The 22,055-nt window shown below is 43.5% G+C and overlaps 1 protein-coding gene across 3 annotated transcripts; it reads left to right on the plus strand.

Annotated features, from left to right (window-relative positions):
- Positions 1-347: 347 nt before the first annotated feature.
- On the plus strand, positions 348-19,200 carry IGSF10 (immunoglobulin superfamily member 10). Of its 3 annotated transcripts, none has more exons than XM_082223814.1 (7): positions 348-934; positions 3,379-3,617; positions 5,293-5,422; positions 5,690-6,080; positions 8,798-13,180; positions 14,530-15,430; positions 17,257-19,200. In XM_082223814.1, exons 1-7 carry the CDS (start codon positions 860-862, stop codon positions 19,163-19,165), a joined length of 8,028 nt encoding a protein of 2,675 aa, XP_082079940.1. In that variant the 5' UTR covers positions 348-859; the 3' UTR covers positions 19,166-19,200. The 3 variants fall into 3 exon arrangements, with proteins under 3 accessions (XP_082079940.1, XP_082079941.1, XP_082079942.1); XM_082223815.1 differs by lacking the exon at positions 348-934 and adding an exon at positions 952-1,156; XM_082223816.1 differs by lacking the exon at positions 348-934 and having other exon boundaries at positions 3,479-3,617; positions 5,250-5,422.
- The last annotated feature ends 2,855 nt before the right edge of the window (positions 19,201-22,055 follow it).

Consider the following 22,055-nt stretch of genomic DNA (forward strand, 5'->3'; position numbering starts at 1 on the left):
AGGTCCCCCATCTCTGAGGGAACCAGTTGAGAGGAGGGAAAATTAAAGGGTTGAGAAGAGGAGGCTGAGATAACTGGTCCATCATAGGGGATACCCTTCTGATAATAGGTTGGCCGGGGTGTCCCCTCACCACACTTTAGATTTTCTGCGCTTGCTTTTTTTACGCCCTCTCACACGCTGCCGCTTTTTGAAGTCCTTTCTCAAGCGAGGAGCTCTGAAGGGCTTGGACTGAGGAGATAAAGGGACCCGCGAGGAGGGCGTCAAAGCGGCGCTGACTGAGGCAGCGCCCGGGAGAGTTTGAAGGGGAGCGTGGGGCAGGGGCGCGAACGGAAGACGGCCCGAGCGGGAGGCCGCTCTCGGGAACAGGCTAGCGGGCGCAAAGGGGCAACAAAGCCCGCGGCGGGGGAAAAGAGCCAGAGCCCGGCTGGGCGCCACGTGCGAAGCGTAAAGGCTTTGGAGCGCGCGAGGAGCCCGCCATTGCAGGCGACGCCTCCGCGCTCCCTTCCACCACCCCCCCCCCCGTCGCTGGGAGGAAGGGGGCGTGTGAGCAAGCCGAGAGATAGAGAGAGAGCCGGCCAGTGGACACCCCACCCCTCCACGTTTCTCTCTGAGGCGATTCGGGGAAGCCCAGGCGCTTGGCGAGGCTCCGGCGAGCGGCGCGCGCCAAGGCTTTCCCGTTTCTCGCCTGGCGAGGCGGCCAAGCCCTCTCTCCCTCCCTCCCTCGCGCCACAACAGGGCCGGGCCGGGGGGGGGGCGTGTTTCTGGTGTTCCTCGCAAACTTCCATCCTCTCACCTCTGCGGCGGCTTCTCTCTCCCTCGCAAGCCTTAGGAAGCTCGTGAACTTGTTGCCTCTCCATTGATGAGCAGGATCTCGGTGGGCGGCAGGAGAAGATGGAGGGCTATTGAGGAAGGAAGAAAGGGGGATACAGCGCAGGTAAGGGCGGTCCTTTCTACTCTCTTTCTGCTGGTTGTAACTCAGGTTCGTGGCGGTGGGCTCCATCCTTTCCCCCCTCCTAAAGGACTCTGCAAAAGGCCACAACCCTTCAATGCATCTGATAAAAGGGAACTTTAGTCCGAGAGAGCTTATGCCATAATAAACGTCTTTTTTTGTTTAAATGCATGGGGAACTTTGGGTTGCTGCTGCTGCAGCCTGCAAGTGAGTATAGATTATTTCTGAGGCTGCTTTGGAGAACTTACTTGGGGGATGAATGCTCTTTATTTGTAATTTATTTGCATCTTATCGCTGTGGTGCATTTTTTAAAAAATGGTGTGGTGCTATGGATTGCTTTCCAGAAGCCTGGCTTATCACTGAAAGAAGTTGGGTGGCAACTGCAAAAGGAAGGATGCCATTGGTGTCATTCATTGTTTTCAAAGGGTTTTACTTAGACTAGACGCACTGAAATCAATGGACCTAAGTCAGCCCTGTCTATTATGCACACAATGGGTCTGCTCCAAGGAGGACGAACCTTGGTGACAATTTAAAGGCTGCCGGCCGGACTTTTTCTTGTTCCCCGGCCAAGCATCCCTTTGGTCAAGTTACGCAATCGCTATTTTGTGCATACAGTCGCCGGCTTCTTTCATGCAGCAGACCACATGCACGAAGAGGGAGAAAGCAAGAAATTAAGAGCAGATCTCCCAACAATGTCCGTGCGTAATGACGATCAGCAACCCTGTCTGCAAAAGGACAGCGACAAATTTCTCTTGTCTGTGAGGTGAATGTTGAGAAACTTGATCACCTTGCAGAAGCTACTGTAGCTGGAATGAGATAGGATCTGGGCTCTGCCATGAACTCACTATGCCTTATTAGAGATTTGGGGAGGAGAGGGGCTAGAATCAAAAACAGCAATCATTTCTGTTGTTGTTTTTGTTTAGTCGTTTAGTCATTTAGTCGTGTCCGAATCTTTGTGACCCCATGGACCAGAGCACACCAGGCACTCCTGTCTTCCACTGCCTCCTGCAGTTTGCTCAAACTCATGCTGGTAGCTTCAAGAACACTGTCCAACCATCTTGTCCTCTGTCGTCCCCTTTTCCTTGTGCCCTCCATCTTTCCCAACATCAGGGTCTTTTCCAGGGAGTCTTCTCTTCTCATGAGGTAGCCAAAGTATTGGAGCCTTAGCTTCAGAATCTGTCCTTCCAGTGAGCACTCAGAGCTGATTTCCTTCAGAATGGATAGGTTTGATCTTCTTGCAGTCCATGGGACTCTCAAGAGTCTCCTCCAGCACCATAATTCAAAAGCATCAATTCTTCAGCGATCAGCCTTCTTTATGGTCCAGCTCTCACTTCCATACATCCCTATCTATTATTATTATTATTAGTAGTAGTAGTAGTAGTAGTATTCATATCACACCACCCTCTAAGCTAGGATAGAAATACCTTATTTCTCCCCCCCCCTACACACAAAACCCCTATGAGGTTGGCTAGGCCCACTGTCACCTAGAGGGCTGGCAAAGCGGAGTAGGGATTTGAAGCTGCCTCTCCCTGACACTCCCTAAGCATTTGCAGCATGCTAGAGCAATAGAGTCCACCATTCTAACCTTCTAGATTCTGCAATTATTATGCTAGCTTGTGAAATTAATTACTCAATATGTATTACTCTTAAGGAGTAGAGTGCTTCGTACATTCAAAAGCGCTATAGAATGCTCAGTATTGACTCAAGACTCTGTACTGGAAATCTAGCGTTTACTTCCAAAATATTAATTAATCTAAAATTAACCTAGCCAAACAGTAAACACTGTTTATTCAAATATAAGACTACTCAGTGCCCCTTTAATCTACAGTTGAACTCTGCTCTCATTCTGCAGCATTAACAAAACAGGAGGAGGAGGAAGGGGGCACTGCTTGTAAAATCTAAAAACCGTGGAGAAAGTGGGATAAAGTTTAACTGCTGTCAGTCCTGTCATAGCTTATTAGCTTTCTTAACCACCACAGTCGTCTTCTAAACTTCTTGGTTTTTTTCCCCCTTTTTCTGAGTCCTAAATTACTTGGCAAAGAAGGACTCAACGTGTTTTTTGGCAAAGACAAACCACAAACAGATTTATGAACACTCTAAATAATGAAAGAGTGGGCTTATTTATTTGGAACAATAGACTCAGTAGCGTGTCAGATTTCAGTTTTTAATACCTGTCAACACGAACTCTCTCCCCTCCCCACATTCACTAAAAGAAAGAAGCTGCGAAGGAATGTTATTTTCTTAAAAAACAAACAAGAAACCCCTGCAGAGTTGTTGTGTGTGTGTTTTTTTTAAAAAATAATACGAAGGACCTTTCCTGTACTGTTTCTAAGGCAGGCTTTATTCTAAACAAGTCCTGAGGTCAAAGATACAAATTTGTGACGTCTCATCTTGACACGATAACTTGTGTTGTGTTCTGTTCCCTACAGTTTTGTTTGTCCACGCTTGCTGTTGCGTCAAGGTCTCCATGCAGGATGGAAGGAACAGGAAGACACAACCCCTGTTTTCTAGGATTTCTGCTTGGGTTCTGCTGGGCCGCTTTTCCTCGCAGCAGTGCATGTCCTAAGCACTGCGCCTGCTATGTACCCACTGAAGTACATTGCACATTCCGGTATTTCACTACCATCCCAGCACAAATCTCCCCAAATGTGGAGCGCATCAACTTAGGGTAGGTTTACAACAATATTGCTTGAATTTGTAATGTGCGGTGAGGGGAACCAGTTGCCCCCACCTGCTACAACTAACATGCCATAGGAGACTTAACTGGGGCACACACTTATCCGCGAAGCCCCATTTCATTGACTTGGAAGAGATCAAAGACCACCTTGCTTCATTCCTTGCCAATCCGTGTATCAACTTTCACTTGAATTAAGCTCTGATTCATTTGATCGACTGAGACATTAACCAAGTTTGAACTTGCCTATGATGACAGGGTGGACCGCCTGTGTGTTTGTCATCACATGAGTTTTCTCTCTTTCCCGTTTTGTTGTTGTTTCATACTGCCGGCCTTGTACCTGTTTTGGATGTAATACTAAACAATGCTTTAGCGTTACATACAGAAGCAACAACAGGCCTGAGGCTCATGCACTTCTCCTCTTATGATGCAGCCACAAGATTATCAGAAGCAATGGTATCTAGGTTTCTGTTTTAAATAGCTAGAGTACATCCCTGGCAGCTCAGTTTCATGGGAATTGCAGGTCCCATGATGCTTAGTTGCCCTGGCTGCTCCAAGTATAGTATTCTGATGAAAGCCTCAGGGTTATCCTATCGAATACCATAGGTTTGGTATGACTGAAGGAAGGTCTGGGGATGCTGTTACTTATTTAAAGATCTCCTCCCCTTGCATTTCAGCCAAAAAAGGTTCCCAAAGTGGCTTACAAATAATTTCTTTTTAAAAAATGTTTCTGCCCTCAGATTTAAGCTCTAAAAATGGACAGCACCAAAGGAAAATAGATAGGGAGGGAGAAGGAAATAAGCTGATCTGAGTAAAAGTTCTTAGTTACAAGTGCCTCTAATGACCAGTGCGGATGGAGACACCAAAAATGGTTGGTCTGCACTGATCATTTGCTGCTGTATCCTGTAGTACAGGACCTCCATACACTAACTCATGCAAACTCTCCTTACCTATCTGCACAAAAGTAGCTTTAGGGATAGGGATTACAAGGGAAGGCACCAGTGCCTGATTTGGAGTCAGTAAATGATTTGTGTCAATGTAGGTTCAGTACTCTGTTCACTGTGCAGGTTACGTTCAACAGCATTTTGGTGAGGGGAGGCCTTGGCTCTGCCCAGTGGACCTTCATACTACTTCCACTGAAATTTGCAAGCTAGCAAGGAGTCACTGTGACTGATAACTAGAGCTGGACATGAACCCTTATTGTGAATACTAAAGAGCACTAAGAGGTTAGGCTTTAAGGTATAAGCCCTGCCTAAACTATTCCAGGGTCTTTGCTGATGACTTAGGAGGTACCATATGCTTCATGGAAAGCTTGATAGCATGTTATTGTTTACATTGTGAATTCGTGAGTATCTACTATATAGTTTGGAAAGTTGTTGGTTTGCTGTGCTTTGGGAGCTCCAGTGGGGAAGTGGAATATATCTATTTTAAGTAAATAAAGCAACCTGTATAATCACAAGTCATAGGCATTCATTCTAGGGGTGCGTATACCTACAAATTTCCATTTGCCACTGTACTGATAAAGCTATTCTGAAATTGACATGGCAAGTTTTAACTAAAATTTATTTGCTTATTTGCAAAAGAGAGACTCTGTTTTTGTTTGTTTGTTTTGCCTTTGAACTATAGCTGACTGACTAAACCCAGATCTGGAATGAAATGTTTGTTACAGTTACAACAGTTTGGTTAAACTGACTGAAACAGATTTTTCTGGCCTGGAGAAGTTGGAGTTGTTGATGTTGCACAGTAATCAGATACATACAATTCAAGACAGGACATTCTCTGATTTGCGCCTGTTGCAGGTAAGAATGAACTGGGAATTATCCATCATTGGTTCTGTATAGAGCTGTACCAAATTTTTACCTTCGGCCCTTTAAAAAACGAATAGCATACATACTATGGGTGCAGGTTTACAGCCTATCTAACTTCAGTTTTAAAAGTTGTTCTCACTGCTGAACCAGCTGCTCCCTTGCTTTAATGTAACATTTGAATAGGGTTGCTTTTTATTCTTCAGATGGTGTTCCTATTTTGCTCAATTTTTTTTTTTTTTTTTATTATTCTGCCAACAGGTCTTGAAGATGAGCTATAACAAAGTCAAAGTTATTGAAGCAGGCATGTTTCATGGTCTTGTGAGTTTGGTACGGTTGCACATGGATCATAACCAAATTGAATTTGTAAACCCCAAAGCTTTCTATGGCCTTACATCACTGAAACTAGTCCACTTGGAAGGAAATTTGCTCAAGCAGCTGCACTCGGATACTTTCGTCACCTTGTGCTACCTCCAGATGTTCAAAACATCCTCCATAAAGCATATCTACTTGTCTGACAACTTGCTTTCTTCTCTGCCTCGAGACATTTTCACATATATGTCTGAGTTAGAAAGCCTCTACCTTCACGGGAACCCTTGGGCTTGTGACTGCGAAATGAAATGGTTTGGTGAGTGGGCGGAACGGCAGCCAGGTATCAAATATTCTCTTTTTATTTATATACTCAACTTCCATTTATTTCTGGAAGCATTTTTACCCTCCTCTGACAAGGATTCCAAAATGGTTTCCATAAAATAAAAAATAAAAATAGTAGGAGGATCATGTGGCTGTTAAATAGTCCATATGAAGCCTTTGCGGTTACTCTGTGTATTGTATTATGTGCCAATTATCCCATAATGTAATAGCAATAAAGCAATTTAAGAACATATTATACCATTGATATCAGAAATCCCAAAAATGCAGAACCACCGACAAAGAATAAAACATCATGCTAGCCATTGTCCAATAGTCTAAGCACTATTATTAAGGGCTAAAAACAACCCACCACCATAATAGCAGAGACTGAAATATTGCTATCAATGTTTAAATGGTGTTAAAAGCAGATACAATTATGTTAAAAGGCTTGGGAGAACAACAAAAAAGTATTTGCTGTTGAAAATGCATTAATGTAGGTGACAGGTGAGACCCCACCCCACCCAGATAGCTTGTCCTGCAACAAGGGGACCACCAATAAGAATTCCTTTTCCCCCAATAGCCACACTCTCTACTTCATATTGAGAGGGTAAAGGTAAAGGGGACCCCTGACCATTAGGTCCAGTCGTGACTGACTCTGGGGTTGCGGCGCTCATCTCGCTTTATTGGCCGAACTTCTGGGTCATGTGGCAAGCATGACTAAGCCGCTTCTGGCGAACCAGAGCAGCGCACGGAAACGCTGAGAAACCAGAGTGGTACCTATTTATCTACTTGCACTTTGACGTGCTTTCGAACTGCTAGGTTGGCAGGAGCTGGGACTGAGCAACGGGAGCTCACCCCGTCGCGGGGATTCGAACCGCCGACCTTTTGATCGGCAAGCCCTAGGCTCTGTGGTTTAACCCACAGCGCCACCCATGTCCCACTCTTCCTCAAAAGGGCCATTGGTTCTGTTGGCAGTGCTACTTAACCAGCTATATCCCCACAGAACATGTGTAAGAAAATACCTCAAACTGCCGGTGGTCTCCTTTAAGCTATTCTAATTTTCGCCAGCACTTCAATTTTCAGTGCCCAGGAATCACAGCACCGCAATAATTGTTAGGATTTTCAGCATAGCATCGTATACCTTAAAGAAAAGAAAATCTGAGAGACCACATCCTCCTTCCAATAAAATCTAACCACTAGGGCTATCCCCTGATTAAATAAATCTTACGTTGATCAGACGCAAGGCTGGTGGTTCTGAAAAAGCACATGGATTTTGTTTTAAGATTGTGCTTGAGTACATCATGCCTGGCACATTAGATGAAGCTTTCCAGAAAGTGTGCCTGAAACCTAGTTTTTGTACAGTTTTACGGTCAACAGTACTTGTATTCACTAAAAAATCTGATGCCAGATTAATTGGGGTGTCCTTTTTATTAAAGAAAATGTTGCAGCCTTCTTGATCATAAATACAGAATATTTTGATGTATTTCATTTTACATTAGGGCACTTTCAAGTCTGCAGAGTCAGTCACATTTTCTTTATTAATGGAACAGTAGAGTTTGCTATATTTGAATCCATTGTTTTCATAACTAATTGTAAACAGAAGGGATTTTTCCCCTGGACTGCTTCACCAAAAGATGTGTTTGACAAATGATTCCCTGGAGAGATAATACAGAAATGAGAATTTTCACCAAAATGATCTAGAGATTTGACAGCTCTTGCATAGACCTTCCACAGGAATCTAGCCTTTGTTCCTCTCTTGTTTATATTATCCCATAGTTATAAGAGAAAAATGCAACTTCCTCCCTCTTCTCTGGTATGTGGCAAGAAGCTTGTGTTACAAACTTCACATTATGGAGCTGCCAAAAACTTTAAATGAATAAAATAGAACAATCTCAAATAAAACTGTGTCTGGCAAAATTCCTCTCCCAAATATGTATTTGCTGCCGTTTAAAGATATAGCCACAGATAGGTTACTGTTCTGATCCTACACCATATGTTTTTATTGCAAAAAGTTGTATAAATGAGTAACAGATAAAACAACAACGTGTTCTAATATATTTCCAATTACAATACCAAGTAGAAAAATGGAATACCTCTTAAAAATTATATGTTCAACTCTTGTTGGAAATAATTTGAAACCCATGGTGGAAGCATTCCTAACTAGTGGGGTGGGAGAGTAGATATTGTCTATCATTGGGAACTATTTTGTTGCTAGACCGCTGGTGGGCAAGGAACGAACAGTTTTCTGAATGCAATTATGCATTCGCATGCCCATTAGAAAGTGGGGGGAAAGTCTATGGCCAAGAACATGCGCATTGAAGCAAGATGGGGACTAGACATAACACAGGACCAAAGTTCAGATTTCAACATAAACTTTGGGCAATGGGCATTAAACGTGTGGCCTTACCCAAATCTGTCTTCTCTGTTCTTGTGTAATTTTTCTAATGTCTACATCTAGCATCCTCTTGCCCTTGTGCTCGTTCTGAGGGTTGAGTCCCAGGCCTTTGTCCTTGTTCTAGTTCCTTTCTGGTTCCTTTCCTTTCCATTCTGTAGTAACCATGGCTAATCATCAATTACTGCACTGGCTGGCTCCTAAACAGATCCAAATGATTGCTGACTGAGGTCTGTCATATTTCATGGACACCAGAAATATCTATCAGCATAACAGGACCTGTTGCTTTTATGCGTGAATCAGTCAAGCAAAAATAATTTTTACTGTTTCTATCTCCTTTCCAGATGTTGTCAAGTGCAAAAAAGACAGAGGTGTTTCTGGTGTTCTGCAATGCCCATTGTGTGCCAATCCTGGAATTTTTAAAGGCAAGCAGTTTAGTGGCATGCAACCATCAGATTTTAATTGTGTTAAGCCAACTATAGATCCAGCCTTGAAACTGAAAAACATCACTGCTCCTGAGGATGGTGGCTTTACGTCAGTTTCTCCCAGAGATTTTATGGCTCCCATAGGATCCATGGTATTCAACATGACAGACCAAGCTGGAAATCGAGCAAACCTGATCTGCAATGTGCAAAAGCCTGCAAAGATGTCTCCAGTTACACTAAACAAAATCGACAACATCACAGTTCTTGAAGTATCCTTGTCAACATTCCTTGTGTGTAGCATTGACCACGAGTATATTCAGCAGTTGTGGAGCATCTTGGCCCTTTACAGCGATTCTCCGTTAAAACTGGAAAGGGAACTGTTATTGACAGAAGTGCCTTACATCAGTTATAAGTACAAGCAAACAGATTCCAAAAATGACGAGCTATTCACTGATGTAGAAGCTGAACTGAGAGCTGAGCCTTACTGGTTGATGCAGGGACACGTTTCATTGCAACTGGACAGGACATCAACCACTCTCAACACTCTGCACATCCAGTATTTCACAAATGCTCAAATTGCCCTCCCGGTCAATCTCCCAAAATCAGAACGGCAAAACTGGGCCATGATCTTACGAGAAAACACCACAATAACTGAATACACCGTTTTAGTAGGGGGGTCTGTGGAACTGGACTGCCAAGTGCTTGGAGACCCTACCCCTGTAATTGAGTGGGTATTAGCAGATGGTAGCAAGATTAGAGCGCCATATATTAGTGAAGATGGGAGAATCGTGATAAAAAAATCTGGAAAACTCATGTTGCATGCAGCAGATAATTTTGACAGTGGAGTTTATCACTGTATAGGAACCAATTATGTTGATGCTGATGTCCTGACTGTTAGGATTACTGTGATAGATCCTTATATAGAACACAGCCATTTAAACGGCCCTCAGTTTTCCATATTTTTAGGTGACACACTTCACCTTCCATGCCTGTCTACAGGTGCCCCAGATGCCCCTGTTACCTGGATCTTACCTGAGCACATGGTTCTTCACCACTCTTCAAAAAACAAGCTCCTTTTTCACAATGGCACATTAAAAATACAACGAACAACAGACCGGGATGGTGGTTACTTCATGTGTGTCGCTGCTAATAAATATGGCATTGATATTTTGGTTTACCAAGTAGTAGTTGAAAGGAATTTGAACAGGTCACAAAAACTCGATATTCAGCTAGAGGATGAAGCAGCAGATGGATCTGGCAATGAAGAGTATAAAGTTACCACCAAACCTCAAAATCCTTCATCTGCCAGGCAAACCCAAGTAACCAGCGAGGAACCCACGAAAGATTCATATATAAATCAGCCCACACAGAACAAAGCCAGTGCCAATCGCAAAGAGATTTACAGGCGCAACAAGGACAAGACGAACAAACGGTTTAGAGGGCGCCTGAGGCAATTTGATCCTTCCACTAGGAGAATTGATCCATTGCGCTGGGCAGCATTTTTGGAAAAAACGAAGAAAAAGGCCACTTTTCCAAGAAAGCAAGAGAATGCCACAGCAAAACCAACAGTAAAGGTTCTGTTGTCCTTAAAGACTTCTGAAAATCTGGAAGAGACATCTGGAGATGATATATTTCCAGAGGAAGGATTTATTCTACTAGCAACTAAAAGACCTGCGATATCCACTCTGAGAGAAGCCTCTGGAAATGTAGTGACAGCAGAATTTGGAAGCATGTCAAATGATTTCCGTTCTTTGGCAACATCCAGCATGGTTACAGAAACCACAGCTCCAGTAACCAGCCCAGTGGTTATGAATTACAAGACGCCCAAGAACCAGAAGTTACTTGCAGAACTTAAACTTGAAAAAACGTCTCTCGAAGCATCTCACACACTATCTACCAACATGGAGCCATTAACAACACCATCTTATAGTCCACTAAGTACTTCTACAGAAGCTTTAAGTACTTTTCAGAGCTCGATATCATCTGGGAGAAACAATTTGCAACTAAAAGCCACACCAACAATCACACCAGCAATGAATATTATCAAGAATACCCTGTCTGCAGCTACCCACAAAAATACTGAAAAACCTGATTTATTTACAGAGGCAACTGAGAAAGTATCAAAGAAATCCAATCACCAGGTATCTCTAGTGACAACCAATGTTCCTGATGATGATGTATTTAGGCATATGTATGCTTACAGTACACAAAAAATAGTGCCTCGGTTACCTTCAAGCTCAACCATTGTCACTCACCAGCAGACTAAGGTAGTTGGGGGTGCTACAACTCACAACCCGCCACTCCCCCCCAGGCAGTATAGCAGACGAAGAAAAATCTCTAATAGAAGACGAATAATTAGACCTGGCCGTATTTCCAACATTGCAGGTCGTAGATTTGCTTTTGTTAAATCACGGTTTGCTCAAGCAAGTACAACTCTACCTCCTCCTGTAGAAGTGAGCACACCTGCCTTATCCCCTCCCAACAAATCTCTTGAACAGACAGTCTCTCAAGCCCCTGTTTCCACTTCATATAAAACTCATCACCCAGAAGCAACCACTGTAAATCAGTTTGGGGCATTCTCAAGATACAAACTGGTTGCAGCTGAAGAGCATACAACTTCAACAACAATCCCCTTCTATCCTGAAAGCACGCAAGTTGTATCGCACAGAGAAGTAAAATCTAGTGCAGCATTACAAGGAATCACCAACGCAAACCCATCATTTAGCATCAGACTCCCAATGGCAACTATCCATAGCCCCAGGACTGGCATGGAAACCACATCTGCCATGTCACCTTTGGTTATGAAATCTACCCTTTCCGCTCTTGGAACTAAGGCCTCTTCCGTTGTTCCAAGAGGGGAAATTCCTTTGCATAATTTCTTTGGAAGCAATGGTGCACAAAAGCAGCTACTGGAGGAGGAACCCAAGTTGCAAACAAGCAGTGAACCCTTACCTAGAGTATCTGTTTTGCCTCTCCAAACTACAGTTCCAATGCCAGCATACACAACATCACCCACATATAAAAGTGCTGTTTCAAAGACTGAGAACCGAACTGATGATCCCCTAATTCAACCCACCAGTGACAACATGATGGTAGTAAAACTAGTCCCCCTGCTATCGCCTGATGCTGCAGAACTGCCATCTTCAGCCTTTGCCTCCAATCTTACAACTGTTCTAGGAAAAGAAACAGATGCCGCCACCAGCATCCTACCAATTCTCTTTCCAACTACTACTGTCCGTGTTAAAACTAACGTTGCCAGATTCAGAGCGCTAAGACCAGGCAGAAGGAGGGGTCAGAGGAGGAGAAGGCCTCTGAAAAATCCTGTGTCTTCATACAGAAACATCATTCTCAGCAAAGGTTCTGCTACGGTGTCCAAAAAACCCACGGCTTCTCCTTCTTTAACAACAACTGAAAGCATAAGGGAAGCTGCCAGCCCCGTAACAGATGAACTGTTTTCAAAATCCACTAGTATGGATGCCATTAGAACTACACCACGGACACCCAGTCTTGGCACAACTGACACAGTTGCAGAGAATAAATCCACACCAGCTACTCAGATAAGGAATATCCCTACCGAAAAGACGGTCACTACTGAGGTAGCAGTGGGTAACTCGTCTTCTGAAAAACCTGTGACTGTGATCCCACTCACTGTATCGTTCTTGGACACAGCCAGCACAACCTCAGCGATACCAGGCACATCCTTGGTAACACGGGCACCAGAGTCCAGCAGCCTAACTCTGGCTACTACAGTGGGTGCTGATAAGGAATCAGAACAGACTGTAGGATGGGAAGCTAGCAAAAAAGGCCAAACAACAAAAGCAGCTTTTTCTCTTAAAACTGAGATAAGTACCCAAACTCCTACTAATGCAAGATACCCCAGCACACAGTCTCCTAGCCCATTAGCAACCCAAACAACGCTCATGCCAGCTATCACACCAACCACTGCATCTCCCAGGCAGGGGGAACTGTCTTGGCAGGAGGCTGCAGAAAGTGGCAAAACTTTCACGGTCAGCACATTGGGCAGATTTAAGTCCCCACAGAGCTCCACTCAATATACTCCTTTGTGGACGAAGGATAAGAACAATCAGGTGAAGAATTGGGCTGAGAAGACCATAGACCAGGAAGTCGCTACCACCAATCAGATAACCTTAGATTTGTTCCACCAACGCAGGGGGGCAAGACCCAGGATAATTGGAGGGAAACTGGCAGCGTTTACGGTCTTGGCTAATTCAGATGCTTTCATCCCTTGTGAAGCCAGTGGGAACCCTCGGCCAATAATACACTGGACCAAGGTATCATCAGGTACGTTTCTCAAGTTTACATGGAATATTTCTTTTTCTTATATATACACAAGATACAAACTAGGATGTAGTGTGGGCAGTATTAATATCTTAAGAATATTAAGAATATTAATAGCCCTAGGGTTGGGTTTTGAGGGTGCAATGAGAGCCATTGTGTTATAGTGATTCGTGTGTTGGGCTAGGATTGGGGGGACTCTGGTTCAAAAGTGTGTGGCCCTGGGGCAGCCATACTCTCTGCAATAGCTGCCTTCTCTACCAGGCAATTGTGAGGACAAAATGGAGAGCGGGGGGAAAGAACGACATGTATTGCCCTGAGCATCTTAGAGGAAATGTGCTTTTATAAATACAATCGTGCCTTTAAACACAGTTGTAGAAATCCTTTCTTCTTCCGTGGGACTTGAAAAGCAGTATTGGGGAGGGGTCATAACTCAGCAGTAGGGCTGGGTGATATATCAATATATCACCCAAAACCAGTTTGAAGTCCGTATTGTGAGATCGGTTTTATAATTTTTGACCTGGCAATATTTCACAAATCGTTATCTGTGTGTGTGTGTGCCCGCGCTATGCAAAAATGAAGATACAAGAGAAACTGTGAAGCCAGCCAGTGCCTGTACATAGCTCCATCCTTATTTCAGACTGATATATCCCAATATTTTGCTGGGGATATATCACAATGTTGAAAACCAGATATCGCCCAGCCCTACTTAGCAGTAGGGTATGTGCCTTGCATGTGGAAGGTCCCGGGGTCAATCTCTGTGATCTCCAGATACATCTGGGAGAGGCTGCTGCCTGGAGAGCCACTGCCAGTCACTGAGTTAGATGAGCCAATGGTCTGACTTTGTATAAGGCAGCTCCCCATGTTCTTATTCTGATGCAGGGCTACAACTTTGATGACTTACCTGCATTTTACTTCTACTTACTATATAACTCTACATATGAAAGGATAATTTGAGCTTACAGCTGATTTTTTTGGTTCCCTAATATATATGAAAATACCATATTTACTCATCAAATGCACCATCAAATCTAACGTGCACCTCAATTTTCAGAACCTTGAAACAAAACAAAAAATTTGCTGGTGAATGTAAATGTGGCATCGAATCTAACATGCACCTTAATTTCTGCAACACAATTTGACCAAAGAAGGTGAGCATTAGATTCGAGTAAATACGGTAGTTTGTTAAAGTAGGGTTTTTAGGATGAAAAATTTAGAAAAGGGATGAAGCACAAAAACAATAGAAATGGAGTAAAAAACCCAAAATGAAAACCATTTGATTTGCCAAGCAAATCAAAAAAGGTAGATTTTCATACAGAGATTAGGCTAATTTTCTTTCCATCTCTTTTAACTAGGGGTTGATGCGTCAAAACACAAGCGTGATAACAGATTTGAGGTTCTTCCCAACGGGACTCTCTCCATCCAGAACGTCAACATCCAGGACCGCGGACAGTACCTCTGTGTGGCTGCCAATCAACATGGCTCTGACAGGCTTCTTATCACATTGTCGGTGGTGACTTATCCACCTCGAATCCTGGAGGGAAGGTCCAAAATTATTACCGTTCACTCTGACAAGCCAGTAGCCCTGAAATGCACAGCCGAAGGCCGTCCCATTCCTACCGTATCATGGATCCTCGCAAACAAAACTTACATCTCAGAATCTTCTATGGGAAATGAGGCTGTTTCTGTGCAAGCAGATGGCACGCTGGTGATAAAGAAAGTCAGTGTTTACGACAGAGGGATTTACACATGCACAGCAAGCAATGCAGCTGGTTCAGATACAATGACGGTGAGGCTGCAAGTTATTGCTGCACCACCCGTTATACTGGAAGAGAAGAAGCAACGTATGTTGGAGAATATTGGGGGAAGCTTGAAGCTGCCCTGCACTGCCAAAGGAAACCCACAGCCCTACGTTCACTGGGTTCTCTTCGATGGAACAGAGGTGAAGCCTTTGCAGTATATAAATGGCAAATTTTTCCTTTTCCCTAATGGAACCCTTTACATCAGGAATATTAGCCCTTCTGACAGTGGGAATTATGAATGCATAGCCACCAGCTCCACTGGCTCAGAGAGGAGAGTGGTCATCATCCAGGTAGAACCTAGCGATACAGTCCCCAGAATCACAGTTTCATCCCAAAGACTGACTCAGCTGAATTTTGGGGACAGGTTGCTTCTGAACTGCTCAGCTACAGGAGAGCCAAGACCCAAGATAATATGGAGATTACCTTCAAAAGCTGTTGTTGATCAGTGGCACAGGTAGGTCTCGTGAAATTCGCAGCATTACTTATTTGCTTGATTAGCTACCGTATTTTTCCGTGTATAACATGCCCCCATGTATAAGACGCCCCCTATTTTGGAGGACTCCGAACTGAGAAAATGGGGGAGATTGTATCCATGTATAAGACCACTCACAAAAAAACATAAATTTTAATAAAAAAAACCCCCGCTAGTCTTATACACGGAAAAGTACAGTATATTGGGACCATTGGATTTTGCATTGGATAGTGTTGTGCTGGAGAAGAACGATAAAGTTTCTGGGACAAATGAACTGTTCTGCCTTTGTGTCAAAGAGGGCTGAATCAAACAAATGAATTTCTTGACGCCCTTTGCTGAGCTGCTCTGGTACTTTGATATGAGGGGTGTCGAGCTGTCATTTGCTGAGTGACTTGCAGAACCAGGCTGTGGAGTGGTAGTGGTTGAATTTGATGGAAGTGTTTCTCCAGCCAACTCTGCTGGCTAAGCCACCAGCCATTGCCCTGACCTTTCTTACCCAGATGCTGTGACTGCAGATGCAGTTGTGGTCTTGGCATTCCTTTAAACTCTACTAACAGGTGTGGAAGTTTTGGACTGCACCTTTAGATGCCAGAGCAGTACAGTGCTACAGTATTTAAGAATGAGACTGATGATATAAGGGTTGAAGCACATTTTCCCTTACTGTTCCAGTCCAGTCTTCACCACAGCCACTTCAGGGACAAGCAAGGCTCCTATGAGTTCTTGTTTGTAAATGTATTATTTCCATTAAAACCTCATTCCTAGGTTGGGGGGTTGCAGCTCCACAGCATCAATATCATAGTATTTTATTTTATTTTGGACGAGTTTGCAATAGTAATACAGTTCTGCCCAACATTTTGGCCACTAACCATCAATTGAGTTCTTAAGTGAAGCCAGTGGTTTCCATATTAGAGCTTGGCAGTAACAAATCTTGTGATCTCTAGACTGACCTAAACAAAGCATCTAAATCCAAACAGATTGCAGATCCCTGGAGTCTGGTCCACATAATTAACATCTGCCAGCTCTCTGCAAGGCTTCCAAACAGAATGAGCAGAGGAGTGATATGTTTGCACTTTCCTGATCCAAAACTAGTGCATGTCATATGAAGAACAAGTAGGCTTGCAGTTCGCTCTTACATTTGACAAAGGAAATTTCCCACCAAGTCAAGCTGTACCTATAGATGGAGGGAGAGGGGCTTCCAAAGGCTTCCACACAACCTGGAATCCTGCACAATTCTGATATAAGACAACATGGAAGCCTTTGCACATACATCTATGTGTGATGCCCCCGACCCCACCCCGTTGCGCAGAAGTTCACACAATATGCAGACGCCATGGGAGGAGTTGCTTGATGAGGCCATACTCTCCACTCGTGACTCCTTAAGAGGACTCAAAGGAACTTCCAAATGCTTCTACTCAATGCACTCATATCTTAGCTTGTCTTTAATTCTTAAGTCATAATGTCATTGAGAATCAGCGGTTTTAAAGTTAGGGTCTCCGTATTTTTTGGCATATAAGGTTCTGGTTGTGGGCTTCCCATAGGCATGTGGTTGACCGCTGTCAAAACAGAATTCTGGACTAGATGGGCCTTTGGTTTCTCCCAGAAGGGCTCTTCTTATGTTCTTAAGCAGGCATAGGCAAACTCGGCCCTCCAGATGTTTTGAGACAATTCCCATCATCCCTGACCGCTGGTCCTGTTAGCTAGTGATGATGGGAATTGTAGTCCCAAAACATCTGGAGGGCCGAGTTTGCCTATGCCTGTTCTTAAGTATACCGGACTAAATACCTTTCCTTTCTTCCATTGCTTTTTAGAATGGGGAGTCGAATCCATGTGCATCCCAATGGATCATTGGCTGTTGAAAGAGTCACAGAAAAGGATGCTGGTGACTATATATGCGTGGCTAGGAATAAAATGGGAGACGACTTGATCCTAATGAAAGTCAGCGTGACAATGAAGCCTGCAAAAATCGATCAAAAGCAGTATTTTAAGAAACTGGTGCCTTACGGGAAGGACTTCAAAGTGGACTGCAAAGCTTCCGGGTCCCCTGAACCAGAGATATCTTGGAGTTTGCCAGACGGCACAATGATCAACAACGTGATGCAAGCAGATGACAGTGGGCACAGGTCTCGTAGGTACACTCTGTTTGACAACGGGACACTGTATTTCAACAAGGTGGGAATAGCTGAAGAGGGCGACTACACGTGTTATGCTCAAAACACACTTGGGAAAGACGAAATGAAAGTGCACATAACAGTGCTAGCAGCGGCGCCACGGATCAAGCAGAATTCCAAGACCTATGCAAAAGTCAGAGCAGGAGACACTGCAGTTTTCAACTGTGAAACCACTGGTCAACCTAAGCCGAACATTTTCTGGTTGTTGCCTTCCAATGACATGATTTCAGCTTCCAATCACAGGTATTTCCTTCACATTAATGGATCCTTGTCCGTCACAAAGGTGAGGCTCATAGATGCTGGAGAATACATATGTGTTGCTCGCAACTCTGGTGGAGATGATACAAGGCTTTATAAACTTGAAGTAATCTCTAAACCGCCTCTCATCAATGGGTTGTATACAAACAAGACTATCATTAAAACAACAGCCATAAAACACTCAAAGAAACAAATAGACTGCAGAGCTGAAGGAATGCCCATACCCCAAATCATGTGGATTATGCCTGACAATATTTTCCTAACAGCCCCATACTATGGGAGTAGAATAACAGTACACAAAAATGGGACTCTTGAAATTCGTAACGTAAGGTCTTCAGATACGGCAGAGTTTGTCTGTGTGGCACGTAACGATGGCGGAGAAAGCATATTGGTGGTCCAGCTGGAGGTGTTAGAAATGCTTAGGAGACCAATGTTCAGAAATCCTTTTAACGAGAAAGTAATAGCAAAGGCTGGGAAAACTGCCTTTTTGAACTGCTCTGTAGATGGAAATCCGCCTCCTGAGATAATCTGGATGTTACCCAATGGAACAAGGGTTTCCAGTGGTTTTAGAACACTCCATTACTTCTTGGGGGACAATGGCACCCTTGTCATCTACAGTCCTTCCAAAGCAGATGCAGGCAAGTACCGGTGTGCTGCTAAAAATAAAGTTGGCTACATTGAAAAGTTGATCATATTGGAAGTTGGCCAGAAACCCACCATCTTTATCCACCCAAGAGGAACAATAAAAAGCATAAGTGGGGAACCATTATCCCTTCACTGTCTTGCTGGCGGAAGCCCCAAGCCAAGCATAATATGGACAGTCCCCAATGGTGATATCCTAGACCGGCCTCAGATTAATGGGAGATATATGTTACTGGAAAATGGCACCCTCATTATCAGAGAAACCACCATCCATGACAGAGGAAGTTATGCATGCAAAGCTCAGAACTACGCTGGTGATTCAACGGTAGTTGTTTTTGTAATTATTGTGGCACACCCGCCACGGATTACAAACAGACCGCCAAGGAATATCCGCACAGTGGCTGGGGTACCAGTTCAGCTTCACTGCATGGCACTGGGAATACCAAATCCAGAAATTACATGGGAGCTGCCTGACCACTCGTTACTTTCCACAGGCAGCAAAGGCCGGCCATCTGGAAGCGAACTTCTCCATCCACAAGGAACATTAGTAATTCAGAATCCAAAGCTGTCAGATGCTGGCATCTATAAGTGCATGGCTAAGAACCAGCTTGGCAGCGATTCCACAGTAACATACGTTCAAGTTATCTGAGACGAGAAATGCAGCCTGAACAATTGATAACAAAGGCTAATGTTTAATCAAAAGCAGTCATGTCAGATGCGTTAAAATTGCGATTCTCAGTTTACAGTAGACACAGTAACAGACAGAAAGATTGGGAGAAAAATTGTATCATGTTCCGATATGAATATATTAGAGGTATTTTTGAAGCGACATTGAGAACTTAAGGCACTTACATCTTGACTACAGACAGTCAAATGCATCGCAATATAACTTGAAATATTTAGTGCAAGGATGGGTTTGTTAAAAAGTTGTTTCTTACTTCCCATTTGGTAGTAGTACAAGAAGTATGAAATATAAGATACGTAAAGAAAAAAGAAGAAATGGGATGGCTGTTCGTTACCTTGTGGACAAATATGAATATTTTGTATCTATCTAACAATTGTTGTTTTTTTAAAACAAAAAGGTGCTGCCAGTTTTGTAATACTGAAATTTAGTTCTTTCACGCAGGAGTCCTTTTTTGTGGGGCAATGGAAGAACCAGTAGAAAATAGTTTAATAGGGTTGTGTGTTGGTTTTTTAAAGACAATATGGATTATTTTTGTAAAATAAAAAAGCAATCAGATCTGCATATAAAGAAGTGCAGATGTATAATTGCCATTCAACTGCTAAACATTTTACATAAAAAAGAATATAAAGTGCCTTTAAGTTTAATAAGTATGCAATGCATGAGCGGAGACTGAGGAGGAAGCAGTAGGACAGTGTACTTTTCTTCTTGCTTGTTCTGGGCACCTGGAGGCACTTTGGCTGAAAAATTGATGCAAAGAAAGAACCTTTGCTCTACTCCAGCAGAATATAGCTGTCTCCAAGAAATTGCGCCGAGTACCTTATTTATTTATTGTAAATATTTTTATATTGCCTGTCAATTACGGTATATTCTTAGGGCAGCCGCAAAAGACATCTGTTTATACGTGCCACATAGGATAGAACTTTGACTCTAGTGATATAAGGCTGTGCTCTGTCAGAGTAGGAGAACTCTGGATCCCAGACCGCAGTCTGTGCCAAGACCCTTCAGGCACAGAACTCCCACTGCATTATAGACTGCTGACCATACATGATTCTCTGCATCTAGCTTGTTGCAGAACAGGTGAATATGCAGCTAAGATGGCACAAATCTTGATCCACCAGCCTAAGCCCACAACTGTTGTGTGACGCTGTACCTCCAAGAGGGAAAGCAAGAATTAGCAACCTTTTTCTACATGCTTAAGATGCTAGCTACTTTATTGGGACCTGAATAAAATTCATACTTCTAAACTCTTTTAAGAAATGTGCATTTAACTGAAAATCTGAAAATGGCATACCTTTTCCTGGTATGTCTGAACTATAGGAAATTGTGGTTTATTCTTACTGGCTGGTTAAAAACACACACATAAGGATCATAAAGTAGCAGACTTAGATATAGTTTACCTGCTCCACTCCTGGATCTGAATGCATGTTTCACTTATCTTATCTTGCCTCTCTGCCAATGCCAAGAGATGATGGCAACTCCATCACACTGCCTCCTGCAAATATTACAACCACTCTCATGCCAGTTGACTATGGGCAAAACTATAGCAGGAACAGCCTTTCTCCTGATGGAAATACAGTGGTACCTCGGGTTACATACGCTTCAGGTTACAGGCGCTTCAGGTTACAGACTCTGCTAACCCAGAAATAGTGCTTCAGGTTAAGAACTTTGCTTCAGGATGATAACAGAAATAGTGCGGCAGCAGGAGGCCCCATTAGCTAAAGTGGTGCTTCAGGTTAAGAACAGTTTCAGGTTAAGAATGGACCTCTGGAATGAATTGAGTACTTAACCCGAGGTACCACTGTATGCTGTATTCCCAGATTTGGTCTTTGCTGGGTCGAGGACATCCAGAACCTGAGCAGATAACAGGAACACCTTGACAGTATTTTCCTTTGTTCTGCAGTGGAAGATCTGTTTGGATGCAAAACTTTCACAATATCCAAGAGAAAAAGAGTTCCACAATTGTGAGCAGCACAATGTAATAATATTACCCAATCATGTGAAAACAGAATGTTCTGGTGTGATGTTTTTAAGGGTATAGAGCACTGGTAGGGAACCTATGACCCTCCAGCTGTTGTTGAGCTCTTATCATCCCCAGCCACCATGGCCAGTGGTCAGGATTGGCTAGAGATGTCATCCAACAACAGCTGGGCGGCTACTGGTCTAGAGCAATCACAACCTGTCCTTAGCCTCTGCAGTCAAGTTCCAAATCTGTAAGAATGAAAGAGCTGCGTCAACCAAGGTTGAGAACCTGTGACTCTCTAGATGTTGTTGGGCTCCAATCCCCATCAGCCCCAGCCAGCATGGCCAACGGCCAGGAAGCTATAGTCCAAAAACATTTGGAGAGCAGCATCCATAATTTTTATATTGCTCTAATGAAAGGTTCATCTTTTTCTTGATCCACGTAAAGAGAAAATTAGGCTTTGCTAGCCATGTGTGTACAGTAAGCCCGCAACTTATGTGCATTACTAAGTTGGTAAAGACGGTTCCAGGTGCATTTGGATGTGGCTGTGTGGGAAACAGAATACTGATCTGACCCCAGGGCTGTCTTACCTATAGGCGCTAGGGGTGTAGGGCACCTGGGCTCTCACGGGCCCCAGGATAGAAGGATCTGGCAACTTCTGTTTCAGTGTATCTGAAGAAGTGTGCATGCACACGAAAGCTCATACCAAGAACTAACTTAGTTGGTCTTTAAGATGCTACTGGAAGGAATTTTTTTATTAAGATACTGTTAGTTTCTGTTTCTGTTCTTATCCCTGAGCAGCTGCTGGGAGTCACAGCACTCTGTTTACATTCCAGAGACCTTCCAGTCTCACGGGAAAGGGAGACGGGATGTGACGTTAGTGGTTTCCTGTTT

This window comes from Podarcis vaucheri, assembly GCF_965113315.1.
Source record: "Podarcis vaucheri genome assembly, chromosome: 5".
Taxonomy (NCBI): Eukaryota; Metazoa; Chordata; class Lepidosauria; order Squamata; family Lacertidae; genus Podarcis; species Podarcis vaucheri.

What these genes read in the sequence shown, in the direction of transcription:
- IGSF10 (XM_082223814.1), top strand. Translation starts at nt 860, where the DNA reads ATGAGCAGGATCTCGGTGGGCGGCAGGAGAAGATGGAGGGCTATTGAG. An exon ending in GAAAGGGGGATACAGCGCAG is followed by an intron (nt 935 to 3,378) that starts GTAAGGGCGGTC and finishes TGTTCCCTACAG; the next exon opens with TTTTGTTTGTCCACGCTTGC. An exon ending in CTGATTTGCGCCTGTTGCAG is followed by an intron (nt 5,423 to 5,689) that starts GTAAGAATGAAC and finishes TTCTGCCAACAG; the next exon opens with GTCTTGAAGATGAGCTATAA.